This window comes from Trichosurus vulpecula, chromosome 6, assembly GCF_011100635.1.
Source record: "Trichosurus vulpecula isolate mTriVul1 chromosome 6, mTriVul1.pri, whole genome shotgun sequence".
Taxonomy (NCBI): Eukaryota; Metazoa; Chordata; class Mammalia; order Diprotodontia; family Phalangeridae; genus Trichosurus; species Trichosurus vulpecula.
In genome coordinates, this window is record NC_050578.1 from 219994459 (window position 1) to 220008848 (window position 14390).

General features: G+C 36.9%; 1 protein-coding gene across 1 annotated transcript; it reads right to left on the reverse strand.

Moving 5' to 3' along the window:
* Positions 1-11281: 11281 nt before the first annotated feature.
* Positions 11282-12220, reverse strand: LOC118853969 (olfactory receptor 5P3-like). Its single transcript, XM_036764230.1, has one exon. It carries the CDS (start codon positions 12218-12220, stop codon positions 11282-11284), a length of 939 nt encoding a protein of 312 aa, XP_036620125.1.
* Positions 12221-14390: the final 2170 nt, after the last annotated feature.

The following is a 14390-nucleotide window of genomic DNA, read 5'->3' on the forward strand; positions in this document are numbered from 1 at the left end:
CTGATTCAAAACACAATTCATAGTTACCAGAGAAACACCAATATCTGCATTGCAAAGCTGGGGGGCAGTTTGCAGCTTGCCCAGAGTCTCGACATTCCTTCCACGAGTGTGCCCCAAAAGTCAAATGCCAAGCTCTCCTCAATTATATTTTGTTCAGAGCCCTGAGGGCTCTGACCTCACCCAGACTGGATGTGAGAAAGTTCCCCATCTCCAGTATCACATCATACAAATCAATGACTCCCAATTGATTCAGTACTGAGAAATAGCACAAGACAAAAAGATCCTACTTTATTTGCCCCATTCAAACAAAGGCCAGAATCATTAAAGGCACTTAAGAGAAGAACAGCAAAAAGTCCCACCTTAATTACTATTACACGTGCCATCTTGGAGAGGAAGGACAGGGAAAGTTTAGAACTCAAAATCTTGTAATATTGAATGTTGAAAACTATGAGAGAGAGAGAGAGAGAGAGAGAGAGAGAGAGAGAGAGAGAGAGAGAGAGAGAGAGAGAGATGAAGGAAGAAGGCAGGCTTTATTGTGGTAAGCCATAGTCTATTGCCCCCAAACCTCTGTGCTAATATGGACCAAGACTGATCTTGTGGAGCCTCTCACAAAAATGTCATATTCTCTTTTACTTGTTGTTGCCTCCAGGCAGTTTACTCTGAGAAGTCTTTGAATATAGCTAATGGAGGGTTCATGGATCAGCTTCCATAAATGTAGGCAATCAATTCCAGAGATGCAGTACAAGCATTTAAAGTAACAAATACATATTGGGTATGGGACAGCTTTCATTTCAATCCACAGAATATTCAAATTTTAAAAATGAATATAAAGAGCCTCATAATAACTCATAAGCAATCAACACAATTTTCTTCCATATCCAGGGCTCTTTACAGTTTCCTTATTACCTATTTTTATTGACCCAATGGGGGAGTTCCCCAAACAAAAGAAATACAATTTGTAGTTCCTAGGCAGATAATACACCAGTACTTCAGTGAGTACCTATTATATAACAAAGAGATCTTCTGAGACCTTGGATTCACCTGGGAGGAAATCACTTTGGCTGCTACCAAGGCATCTCATCAGAAATGCAGTCTCTGTAATACACGGCAATAGCAGATGTGATCATGCAGTGATAAGGTCTTACCTTCTTCCTCCCTCTCCGCTCTTCCATGTGTGTGAGACAACTCAAGTAATATTCAGAGACTTTTAATAGAAGCAAAAAGGAGAAAAAGGAGTCTTTACTTATGATCTCATGAGAAAGGGCGGTCTCCGGACCAATAGACAATCAGTAGGGAGCAACGGCTTCCAGAGAGCAGAACTTAGTTATATACCTTAACACAAACAACCCCCACCCACCACTGACCTCTACTTTCATTGGTGGAGTTCAGGCTCACAGTCTAAATGTGGAAATCTAACCCAGGTACAAGGGACAAAGAAATGCTAATTTAGCCAATGGCAACTCTTAAGAACACTTTGATCCTTATTTGGCGAGGCTCGAGCTGAGAGGGGTCAGGCTGCACTAAGTTTCACATTCCTATGGGTCAGGTGATTTAAAACTTAGGCTTAGCTGTCAATCAGAACCCTGAGCCATGCTGAAACATCCCCACCTTTATTCAATCCACTCAATTTATAGAAAGGCTGAGACCCAGATTCCATGAGAGGTTTTCCCTATCCCACTCACATGTCATTAGTCTATTCCCTTGCTGCTGCTTCTCCCATTTCCATCAACAATGTTTATGATTCTTTTCTTTCTCCAGCAGGCACACAGCTCAGGAAACTCCTCTTCATTTGAGGTTATTCATGAAATAAATATAAATGCAAGTGCTACCCAAGAACTCTTCCTTCTCTGAGGAGATCATCTGTACTGACATTGCCCAAAACTCCTCGTCAAAAAACGTGAATGAAATTATGTAGCTCCCATGTGCTTCTCCTAGATACTTCACCACTGCAAGGCATTCTACCAACATTTGGGCTAGAAAGTTCAGTCTCAAGTCTCTAGTCTCTATGCTTGGAAAGGGAAAAATGTAGAAGGTGTAAAGGATCTTGAGATCTAGACATTTCTTTCAAAGGTCACCTCGATAAACGCATCAATCATTCAATCAACCAATTGTACTTATTGGTGTTGTTAGTCAGTCATGTCTGACTCTGTGACTCCATTGGGGTTTTCTTGAAGATACTGGAGTGGTTTTCCATTTTCTTTTCCAGCTACAGATGAGTAAACTGAGGAAAACAGGGTAAAGTGACTTGCCCAGGTTTCATAGCTAGGAAGTGTCTGAGGCCAGATTTGAACTCAGGAAGATGAGTCTTCCTGACTCCAGGCCTGGCACTCTATCCACTGCACCACCCAGAGCTGTCCACAGGGACTTATTAAGAATCTACTATGGGGAGAGGATTCTGGAAAGATGGCGGAGTAGGTCAGAAAATTCCAAGCTCTCAAGATTTTCCCCCACAAAAGAGTTAAAATAGCACCTTAGGGAAAACAAAGTGTGGGTGGAGACAAAGAAAAATAGGGCCACAACCCAGGTTTTCCTAGAACAGTTTGAGAAGATCTGAAGAGAAACCCCAGGACTAGGTTTGGACCCCTGAGGAGTAAACACCTCCAGGCTAGGTTCCATTTTAACAACAAGCCCTGAAGTCATTTAAACAACTAGCAGCAAGGGGTGGGGGTGGGGGGGTATTGGTCCGAGAGGCTGCCTCAGCCCCAGCCACTAGAACTTTTCACCCCAGGATAGTGAGGGGAGTCGTGCGTTTGAGCCCAGGAAGACTGCAGGAACCTCTGCTGATAAAGAACGCCAGACTCAGCTGTGCTCCAAAGAGCAGTGGGGGTGAGAAGGAGCCAGCACATGCCCAGTGAATGCAGAAGCAGTGGGGCAGAAAGCCCCTGGCTGTGAGCACTTACAGAAGGTTGGAGTTTTGGCTTTGGTTCCAGGCTAGAGGGGAGAACTAAAGATCTGGGTCAAGAGGCACCAATTCCCATACCCCAGAACTGGAAGCAATTTCAAAAAGCAAGTTATTACTACCAAAAAAAATGCACAGGCAAAGGAGAAAGAATCCAACTATAGAAACCTATTACGGGAATAGGGCTGACTGGGGATCATCTTCAGAGGAGGATATTGAAGTAAAGAAACCCCCAAAGAGCAACGTCAAATGGTCACTTGCCCCAAAAGAATTTATAGAAGATCTTAAAAGAGACTTTAAAAATCAAATGGCAGAGATGGAGGAAAAATAAAAAACTAAAAAATAAAAATAATCCAAGAAAAACAAGAAGGTTATGAAAGGAAAATCAACCAATTAGAAAAGGAGATCCAGGATCTCAAAGAGGAAAATGACACCTTGAAAATTAGAATTGGGCAAAGTGAAGCCAGTGAAATTATAAAAGATCAAGAAATAGTTAAACAAAACATGAATAATGAAAAAATAGAAGAGAAAGTGAAACATCTTATAAGAAAAACAACAGATTTGGAGAATGGATCAAGAAGAGAAAATATAAAAATAATTGGAGTAACTGAAAGTCATGACCAAAAAAAGAATCTTGATATAATAATACAAGAAATAATTAAAGAAAATTGTCCTGAAGCATTAGAACAAGGCAGGGAAGTAGAAATAGAAAAAATCCATTACACACCACTTAAAAGAGATCCTATGAGGAAAACTCATAGGAATATCATAGTCAAATTCCAGAACCCCCAGCTCAAGGATAAAATAGTAAAAGCATTAAGATTAAAACAATTTAAATATGATGGTTCCACAATTAGAATTACACAAGACCTAGCAGCAGAGACATTAAAGGACCTCAGGTCTTGGAACACAATATATCAAAGAGCAAAAGACTTGGGGCTCTGGCCAAAAATATCATACCCTTCAAATTTCAGTATTATATCGAATGGAAAAAAATGGACATTTGACAAACCCTCAGACTTTCAAGACTTTGTTTAAAAAAAATCCTCAACTTAATAGAAGATTCAACATACAAAAATCAAGAGGTACACACCAAAGACTGACTATAAGGGATTCATAAGAACAGATGGCTTGTAAAATGCACGTCTAACACTCTTATTAATAATTGTCAAGCTCATAAGAAAGAGGGGGATAAACCTAACTATGATATGAATTTAAAAAGTAAAACCATTTAGAAACAACTAAAAACAGTAACTATTTTATACAAAAGAGGTACAAGAAGAAGAAATGATACAGAGGATTTAGATGGGGAGGAGGGCTGGTAGTTCTGGTAACCTACTTTCTTTGGGAATGGGTTTAAGAGGGAATAATACATATATAGTTAGAAGAGTGTAAAAGTCTTCTAAATTTAGAAGAAATAAAATGGTAGGGCTCCAGTGAGGGGGCGAAAGTACAAGGGAGGGATTTTTAGAGGGGAGAATGAGGGAATAGGTAAAGGGAGTTTAGATTAACAGGAATGGGGAGATAGGGGAGGGATCCTTAGAGGGGAGAAGGAAAGTAATAGGAGGGCCGGGTGGTTGGTGGAGGAGGGGGGTAGGCAAGTAATAGGAAGGCGATGTAGTGGAAGGTGATGTAGCGGGTAGAAGTAAGTACAGGAGGCAGGAAGGATAGGAAATGAAAGATATGTACAAACATAAAAAACAAAGATCAGGAGTAGATTAGGTTTGGGAAAGTATATGTCTATATACACATGTATATATGTATAAGTGCACGTATATATCTGTATGTGTATGTATATATTAAGAAATATCTAAATTATATTGTAGCCTTCTAGGGGTGGGGGAAGGGGAAAAAAGAACAAAGTTTAAAAGTGCACAGCAGAGAACAAAAGAAAACACAAGGAAGCAAAGAAAAGATGGACAATTCTCAACACAAGGAGTATTATTTATCATACAGGCTTTCTTGAAATGAAAATTTGTTACATATTTTGAATCCTCTCCTATGTTCTGCTATGCACATGACATGCTTTTTTTTCTTATTTTGTATTTAAGTTTCAATATTTAAGTTTATGACATGTTTTTGTTTCTTTTCTCTGTTTTGTATTTGTGTTCTAGTAAAATAAAATTTAAAAAAAATCTACTATGTGCGGGGCAGCTAGGTGATGCAATGAGTCTAGAGCACCAGCACTAGAGTCAGGAGGAACTGAGTTCAAATCCGGCCTTAGATACTTGACACACTTAATAGCTGTGTGACCTTGGGAAAGTCACTTAACCCCAATTGCCCTGCCTTCCCCCCTCCAAAAAAAGCAAAAGAAACAAAAAGAATCTACTTTGTGCCAGGTATTGAGGATATAAATACAAAAAGAAAGAAAGGAAATAATCTGTACTCTAAAGAAAGTTATTTTTTATTGGGGGAGGCAAACTGTACATATAAAGTATATTAGGTTAAAAGAAAAAATGAATGCAAAGTACTTAAATATATAACTTTCCATGTAAGTCTTCTGAAAGGTAGCCATTAGCTGGTCCTAGAGGTTGGAGGAGGAACATCTCAGTCATCTTCTACACTGTTAGGATCTATTAGGCAGGGGGGAAAGTAGCATATCTGGAAGGTCTGTAAGAACACTTAACCTCTTTCAGCCTCAGTTTCCGCATCTGTCAAATTAAAATAATAATAACACCTGCCTCAGAGAGGTCGGGAGCATCAAATCAGTTATCTGTAAAGCACTTTGCAAAATCTTAAAGTACTGTAAAGATGTTAGCTATTCATTATTAATTTCAATAGGCTATCTCAGGGGGTGGTTTCTCCAATCAGGGTTCACCTTCCAAAAGTGAAAAAAACAATTCGTCACATAGGCAACCCTAGACACTGAAACTCATTCCCAAGGTGGCACCAAAGAGTTGGATCTAAATCTGCCAATTTATCTTGGGTCTACTATATCACTGAAATTTAATTAATAGTCCATATGATAATAGAGTTGGAAGGGCTCCTTCCTATAGGCTATTAAGTCCAACCCTCTCATTTTATATTCGAGGAAACTGAACCACAGAGAGCAGTCAGGAAGGTATAGGATTAAGTCCTACATCAGACATATAATGTCTATTTGACTCCTGGCATATTAGTTAATCTTTCACTACCCCAACTACTCTCTAAGGCCACATATTGGCAAATAGTCACAGATCTGGTTAGGTAGAATGTTTTTCTTATGTAGAGTATCCTACACACCAACCTAATCACATGTCCAGATCAAATGTTATCTTACTTGATGTGGTACATCCTTCTAACAGGCCTAATTATTTTTTGTGCCCAGATTCAGTCATACAGAGTCCAACATATTCTTCCCACATTCATGTCATCTATGAATTTGATCAACATGGCATCTATGCCTTCATCAATGTAATTAACAAAAATATTGAAAATCCTCAGGGCCAATGACAGATCCCTAGGACTCTTTATTAGAGGCCTTCCTCCATGTTGACATTGACCCCATGAATCATTCCTCTTTGGTCCTATCAATTAGGTCTAAACCCAACTAAAAGTATCATCATCTATGCTAAATCTTTCTACTTTTAACAGTATCTAGTATATAGAAAGTGCTTAATAAATGTTTCTGGGCTGACCAACTGGCCTCTCTCACAAATGCAGCATGAGAAATTAGTATCTAAGGATACTCTGACCATAGGATTCCCCTCATTTATCAGTCTAGGAATAAAGGAAGAATTTTTTAAAAGTGGAAATCTATCCAGTGTACAGAAATATGGTAAAGACAGCAACATGATGCAAATTATAAATTCAGTGTAAGTATACCAAGTGTACCAAGTTCAGTGTACCAAGACTACTCCATAAAATTAAAGTAAAAACAAAACTCATATAGGAAATGAACGTACAATAACATAAAGAGAAATTGTGAAGGAAAGGGGGGCTACATGCACTTCCAACTCAAATTATGTAATAGTAAACTATTATATAAATTATCTGATACTGGCAAAAAGTTGTGTGGAAAAAGATGTTTGAAACAGAAGAGATAATCCAAAATTATAGGTAAAACAATGCAATAAATTAGTGTTTGATTAAAAAAAGAAACTAGGATCTAAAAGCATTGGAGAAGAAATTGTCTAATGTCTGCTACTGAGAAAACTGGATACAAGAGTGGGAAAATGAATTAATTTTTAATTCTTCATACTATAACAAAAAGTATTTAATTTTTTTAGTCAGGCAAAATAAAAGATATTGAAATGATATGCCTACTAAAATTGTAAAGGAGAAAAATTCTTACCTATTCAACAAATAGAAAAATTTTGAGTTAAAATAAATAGACTTAATCATATAAAATAAAGAGTTTAGGCACAACAAAGCCCAGTGTATTGAGATACATATTATAAATATCTTTGCTGTGAACATTCCTGACAAAACAGACTGCTAATTTATAAGGAATATGCACAAATTAAGAAGGATGAGATCCACTTCCCAAAATGAAAATGGTCAAAGAATAGGAACAGGCAGTTCTTCAAGGAAGAAATGCAAATGATCAGTAGCAACCTAAAAAGTTCTTTAATAATAAATAAGAAAAAATAATAAGAAAACCAACTGAAATATGATCAAGCATGCAATCCACCTCTTGATAGAGAGATGGTGGATTCAGAGTGAAGAGTGAGACATATTTTTTGAATGTGGTCAATGAGGGAATTTATTTAGCTTGATGATGTGTATCTGTTGTAAGGCATTTGCTTTTCTTTTAAATGGGGGCGGGGGGAAATAGATTTCTGTTAATTAAAAAAAATAATAAAAACAAAAATAACTGTCAAGTGCCTTGAATTTCGAGATAATTAAAAATTAAATTAAATTTTAGTCCTGTGAATTATTGTAATCTTTGTGGGGGGAAAAATATTGTAATAGGCACTATGAACTTCAAAAAAGTACACACCCTTTCCCAGTGATCTTCCTTTTAGGACTACCATTACATCCTAAAAATGTTTTTTTAAAAGTGAGGGGGAAGAACTTATTATGCAGAAACATTTGCAGTAATATAATCTAAAACAGAAAAAAAAACAGAAATGACTTACATGTCCAATGATTGGGGGTACTAGCCATTTTGGAAAAAAGATAAGGGCCAAACAAAGGGCTATTGCTTGGAATCAGTAAGATGGTGATTAATGGACAATGAAAAGAAGGCAGAACTGTTCAATTTTTATTTTATTCCTCTTTTTGCTATCAAAAACAATGATATTTGAATTCAAAAGGATGAACCACTGGGTCATTGGACACATGGAAAAAACAGGGTAATAGACTGCTAATCAAAAGAATTAAAAAGTAGTAAGAGATCACTGGGCTGTCACTGAGAAGTTCCAGGTAGCAAGCACATATGAACTACATCCCAGGATGATTAAAGAATTAATGTATATTGGTTGCTAAGCCACTGTCGGTGGTTAATGAAAGATCATGCAGACTGAGAGAGATGCTAAAGGGTTACAGAAGTGGAAATGGTTGGATTTTTTTACTGGGGTGGGGGATGTAAGGAGGGAGAAAATAGAGTCTGCAAAATTCAGGGTACTTAGCTCAACTTTGATTCCTGGGAAAATTCCGGAACATTTTTTAAATGCATGCTTAGTGAACATGTGGAAGAAGAATCACACACACAAAAAATAAATCAGCATGGTTTTATCATCAAGGGAGCTAGGTGGTGCATTGGATATACTGTTGAGCCTAAAGTCAGGAAGACCTGAGTTCAAATCCAGTCTCAGATACTTACTACTTATGTGACCTTGGGCAAGTCACTAAACTTCTGTTTGACTCACTTTCTTCCTCTGTAAAATCAGTATAATAGTATCTCCCTCCCAGGGTTGTTGTGAGGGTCAAAAGAGATAATATTTACAAAGCACCTGGCACATAGAAGGTGCTCTAGTAACACTAGTTATTATCACCATCATCAAGGACAGGTTATGTAAGGCTAACATCCTTGTCTTTTATGACAGTTACTAGTTCTGATGGATCAGAGGAATCCTTTAGATCAGGGGTTGTTAGGAATTCCTGTCATGAACCACCAGGGAAGTCCAGTGAAGCCTATAAACTCCTTCTCAGAACAATGCTTTTAAATAATTAAAGGAAATGTTAAGTTTCAGTTAGAGGTTACTAAAAATAAAGATGAATTTTTTTTCCATCCAACTTCATGGACCCTTTGAAATTCCCTGTTCTAGATTATCCAGTGCTTTGGGGAAATATAGATGAACTGAGTTTCTCATGCTACTCTCATGAACAGATGGAAAGATGTGGGTTAGCATGAGAAAAGAATATAGTTGGGATCTGACTAATGGAGTGATTAGACTCAAGGAGACATCATTAATGTTCAGCCAATTTTTAAGCCATTCCCCCATCATTGGAAACAAGAGTTATTTTCATTTTTTTCTATTATGAAAAACGAATGCTGCTATGAAACTTATGTACAGATAGGTTCTTTTTCCCTATTTTAATAACATTTTAAGGATAAAATGTATCTCCAATAGTAGGATCACTGGGCTGTTACTGAAGTTATTAATGTTATTAGGGTTAAAATGAGTTCTCCAGGGTGTATCCAAGTGATTTATTCTTGCCCCTATTCTGAACAAGATATTTCTCAATAGCTTAGATACTGGAATGTTTATCAAACTTGATGACACTAACCTGGGAGGGAAAGATAATATTTTGGATTACACAATATAATGACCAAGAATCCTGATCAAAAAAGATATAAACAGATTAAAACAGTGCTCTGAATCTCATCAGATAAAATTCAATAGAAATAAAAGCAAAGTCTAACATTGGAGTTTTTTTTAAATTATCTTTCCAAGTACAAGGTAGAAGAGGTATGAGCAAAAAAACAAACAAACCAAACAGTCCATCTGAGAATGATCTGGAGATTTTACTGAACTGCACAGACAATAGGAGTCAAGAGTGTAATGTGTTAATGAATAATTAAGCTGTATAACTGAGGCATAATATTCAGAACGAGGAAGATAATACTTCTACTGTACCCTCCTTTGGTCAAGTCAGATCTTCCACAGTACTGTGCATAGTACTAAGACACATAATTTTGGGAAATATTAACAAGCTGAAGAGCATCCAGGGGATGGCACCAATGCTTGTAAAGGGCCTTGAGACCATGCTATCTGAGACTGATTGAAGGAATTGGGGATTTTTAACTTAGAGAAAAAAAACTTGGGAAGGTGGGGAGCCTTAAAGCTGCCTTTAAGTATTTGAAAGGTTAACATGTGGGAGAGCTATTAAATTTGTTCTGCTTAATCCCACATAAAGAACTGGGACAATTGGCCATGTTTTGAAGGAAAAAAAGGTTTTAGATGTATGTAAAGAAAAAATCCCTACAAATTAGAAATACCCGAAAGAGGAAAGTGCTACCTCAGGAGACCTTTTCTAGAGGTCTTTCAGGTAAGACTATTATGACTGCTTGTTGGAAATGTTGTAGAGGAAATCATTTAACAGATATAGATTGAACTAAATGACTTTTGAAGCCTCTTCATACTCTGAGGTTCTGTGACCCTACCACTACTTCATCCCCAACTTCTTCAATTTAATATTTCCTCCCACTGACTGGGTTAAATGTCATGATTCATTCCACTGGAAACTAGAGGCAGAAAGAACTTTCAAAGAGTTCATACTTCGTTTTCTTTGCCTTACATCTTGATCTACCCAAAATCTCAGAAGCAAATTGATCATGGATACTAGTGCATCCAGTATCTCACTGGGGCCCACTCACAATTTTTAAAAATCAACTTGGCAAGTATAAGATGAGAGAAACATGGTAAACAATAACACATGTAAGAAAAAGCTGGGGATTTTAGTAAATTGCACAGATGATAAGAGTTGGCTGGGCAACAATAGAAAAGAAACTAAAGCAGATTTAGGTTATAGTAAGAAAAGCACAGTGTTCCATGGATCCCATAGTGTTCCACTGCCCTCTTCCATGTACTGATTTTGTGCATCCTTCTGAATATGCATTGTGACAAGAAAGAACCATGTATCATATGGGAGACAAAGATACTACTAAAGAAGGCAGCACTTGAAATATGGAGGGTTCACCATGCAGGAATATGATAACTACATCATCCTTCAAAGTGAGGACAAAAGGCTGGATTTCCTTCAGACTACCAATGAGATTAAACAACATCAGATTCATTGGCTTTTATTTTCAGCATATTTAAATTCACCAATTTAATCCAAAAACAATGACTATATAAAATTTCTCAAGCTCATTTATTTATTAGTACTACTCAGACCTAACGATGAGAGTAGAATGTAAGCTGCTCATGGCCAGGGCCTATTTTCTTTTTGTCTTTATATCATCAAAACAATGCCCTGAACATAAGAGATGTTTAAGGTGAAATGGAATTGAATTTATGAAAATAAGTTTTTTCTGCATATCAATTTTTTCATAGCCCCCTTCACTTCCTTATTCCTCAGACTATAGATCAAGGGGTTCAACATGGGGATCACTACAGTGTAGAAAATGGACACCACTTTATTCTGATCCATTGAATATATTGACTTGGGCAACACATAAATGAATGTAATGGTCCCAAAGTACAGTGTAACAGCAGTAAGGTGGGAGGTACATGTGGAGAAAGCTTTAGATCTCCCCTCAATGGAGCGTATCTTCAGGACTGACAACAGGATGTATACATAAGAAATAGTTATGATTAAAAGTGTTATTACAATTATTGATCCTGAAGAGAAAGAAGGAAGAATTTCAACAAGAGGAACATGGGAACAAGAAAGTTTCAGCAAGGGTGAGTAATCACAGAAGAAGTGATTGATTTTATTGGGGCCACAAAAAGACAAATTCAGTAAGCAACCAGTAAAGGTCCAAGCATTCACACAACCACCCAGGTAGGATGTGATGACTAACAGAGTGCAGACTCTGGTAGACATATGGGTGGAGTAAAGTAGGGGGCTACAGATGGCCACATACCGATCATAGGCCATCACAGCCAGCAGGAAACACTCAGCTGTCCCAAAGGTGACTACAGAAAAAAGTTGGGCCATACAGCCTTGCAAAGGGATTGAGGTTGTGTCCCCAAGGAAGTTCAGGAGCATCACGGGTGTGACAGATGAGGAATACCCAATATCCACAAAGGCCAAGTGGCTGAGGAAAAAGTACATTGGAGTGTGAAGTTGGGAGCTCTTTTGGATCAATACTATGATGGTGATATTGCCAAGTAAAATGACAATATAGATCCCTAGAAACACCAGAAAGAAGAAGACACGAAGAGTTGAGTCATCTGTTAGCCCTAAAAGAAAGAATTCTGTCACAGTAGTGTAGTTTTTGCCAGTCATCTGTTCTCAAAGGGTGCCTGTTAACACAAAAAAATGGTGATTAGAAAGAAATAAAAAACTAAAATTTGAGTATTTCTTCTTATCTGTCAAATAAATATTTATTGCCAACCTAATATCTGCAAGACTCTATGCTAAACAACAATGCAAATGCAATAGAAAAATGAATGACACAGGAGGGGATATCAGATACATAAATAAATAACAATCATAAATGTAATATGGTAAATATATAAGAAAGTAGTTCATATAAGTACCATGCTCTGAAGGAAGTCAAGGATTCCTTCATGGAGTTGCAGATATCTGAACTAGGTCCCAGAATCGGTAGATTTCAACAGGAAAAGAGGGAGTTGCGATGCAAGAGATTATAAATAACCTGACACTAATTGGGGTCAGTAAAGGCCTGGGTACCTGTCACCACAGCACATTTAGTTCATATTTGAAACATTTGGTCAGTTTAATAGGTTGGAAGTTTTGTTAACATCATATTAACATCAGGTCTGATGTGGCCACAGTGCAAAAGTTCATCCACAGAGATAGGTCATAAGGAATCCGACTGACTGAACAGCTGAGACTGCCCAAACTTGCACACAGTCAGAGATGGATAACAGAAATCTAAACTGACACAACACATTAGATTGCTCATATTCACACACATACCCCAAAGCAACTGGGGAGATGACATACCATCCATTGAACTTGGGCAACACAGAAAGTCCAATCCACAAAGCGATAGTTTAAAAAAGGTGCGTTTTAAGGTATCCATTCCAAGGCATTTACTCTAGATAAATACCAACTATTATATTTGGTTTGTTCTTTGCAGACCTGGTTAAACAATGCATTTAGTAAGTAGACAGTAGGGAGATTTACATTGACAATACACCTGCAAAGCATATAAACATTTACATTGGGAAGTTAACAAGCAGACATTTGAAGACAATTTTCTATGGCACAGCACATCTTCACAGTCACAAAATTGATTGAGAGGTAGAGAGAATGCAAGATCCTGTTGTGTTTATTGTTTGCTAAGTACAAATCATGGAGCAAATTTTGTGGGTAATTCTGTAGTGATCTACTTTCTTATTGATGGGAGTAGAAACAATGTTTTAGACCACCACCTGTGCCGTATGAGGAATTAGAAATGGTACTTAAGAAAATGAAGTTGGAAAAAAACAGCTTCATGTGACTAAATGTAGACAGAAGAAATCAGTGTGGGAGGCAAAACTGTTGTAAGGGCACTGAAGGAATCTATTTCCAAGGTATCATAGAGATGAGAAGATTCCAGAAGAATGGAAAAGCTAACAGATGATATTGTTGCCCTTCCCTTAACCTCTCATGGCTTTAGTTTCCCCATTAGTAAAATGGAGGTGCTAATAGCATCTACCTTGCCATGAAGATCAAACAAGATAATGTATGTAAAGCATTTTGCAAACCTCAAAGTATTATATAAATGCCAGCTATTTTTGTTTCCATTTCTTTGACATACAAAAATGCACTGCTAGGAATATTTTGATAATTTTGAGACCTTTCTTTTTCTCTTCAGCTTAATACATGCACACACACACATATATGTGTGTATGTATACATGTATATATACATAAACATATGTATATTGTGTATACATATATACATATGTGTATACATAAAAATATGTATATTGTGTTTGTGTATACCTATGTTAGAAAGATAACTTCTTTTTTCTAGAAGATGTTAGATTATGAATTGAGCTTTTAAAAGAATGTGATAAAAATGATATTTGAAAACTGTTAAATATTTAAAGGAGTATATTCTGTTTTAAAACAGATAATGATAATAACATTTATGATAACAAAGAGAGCATTTTCCTTTGAAAATTTTGGGCTATCACATATAGGGTAGTTTAAAGATGCAACTTCAATACACTAATTTGATCCAACTATCAGGTATTTGCTATATGTCTGAAACCCCAGAATGTGTTTAGTCTGAATTTATAAGTAAAATATAAATGAAACATAGCTGTTAGGAAAACATAAAGAAGTTAATAACATTCTAGCCCTAATCTGTGATTAGTGAAATTTTGCTATTTGAGGTAAAAATTCTTGGGACTATAATTTGGTATTGTTTTGAGTTTCAATTACAGGGCTGTTTATCTGAATTGTCATGAAGCCAATAATGGAAAATGGCACATGCTGCA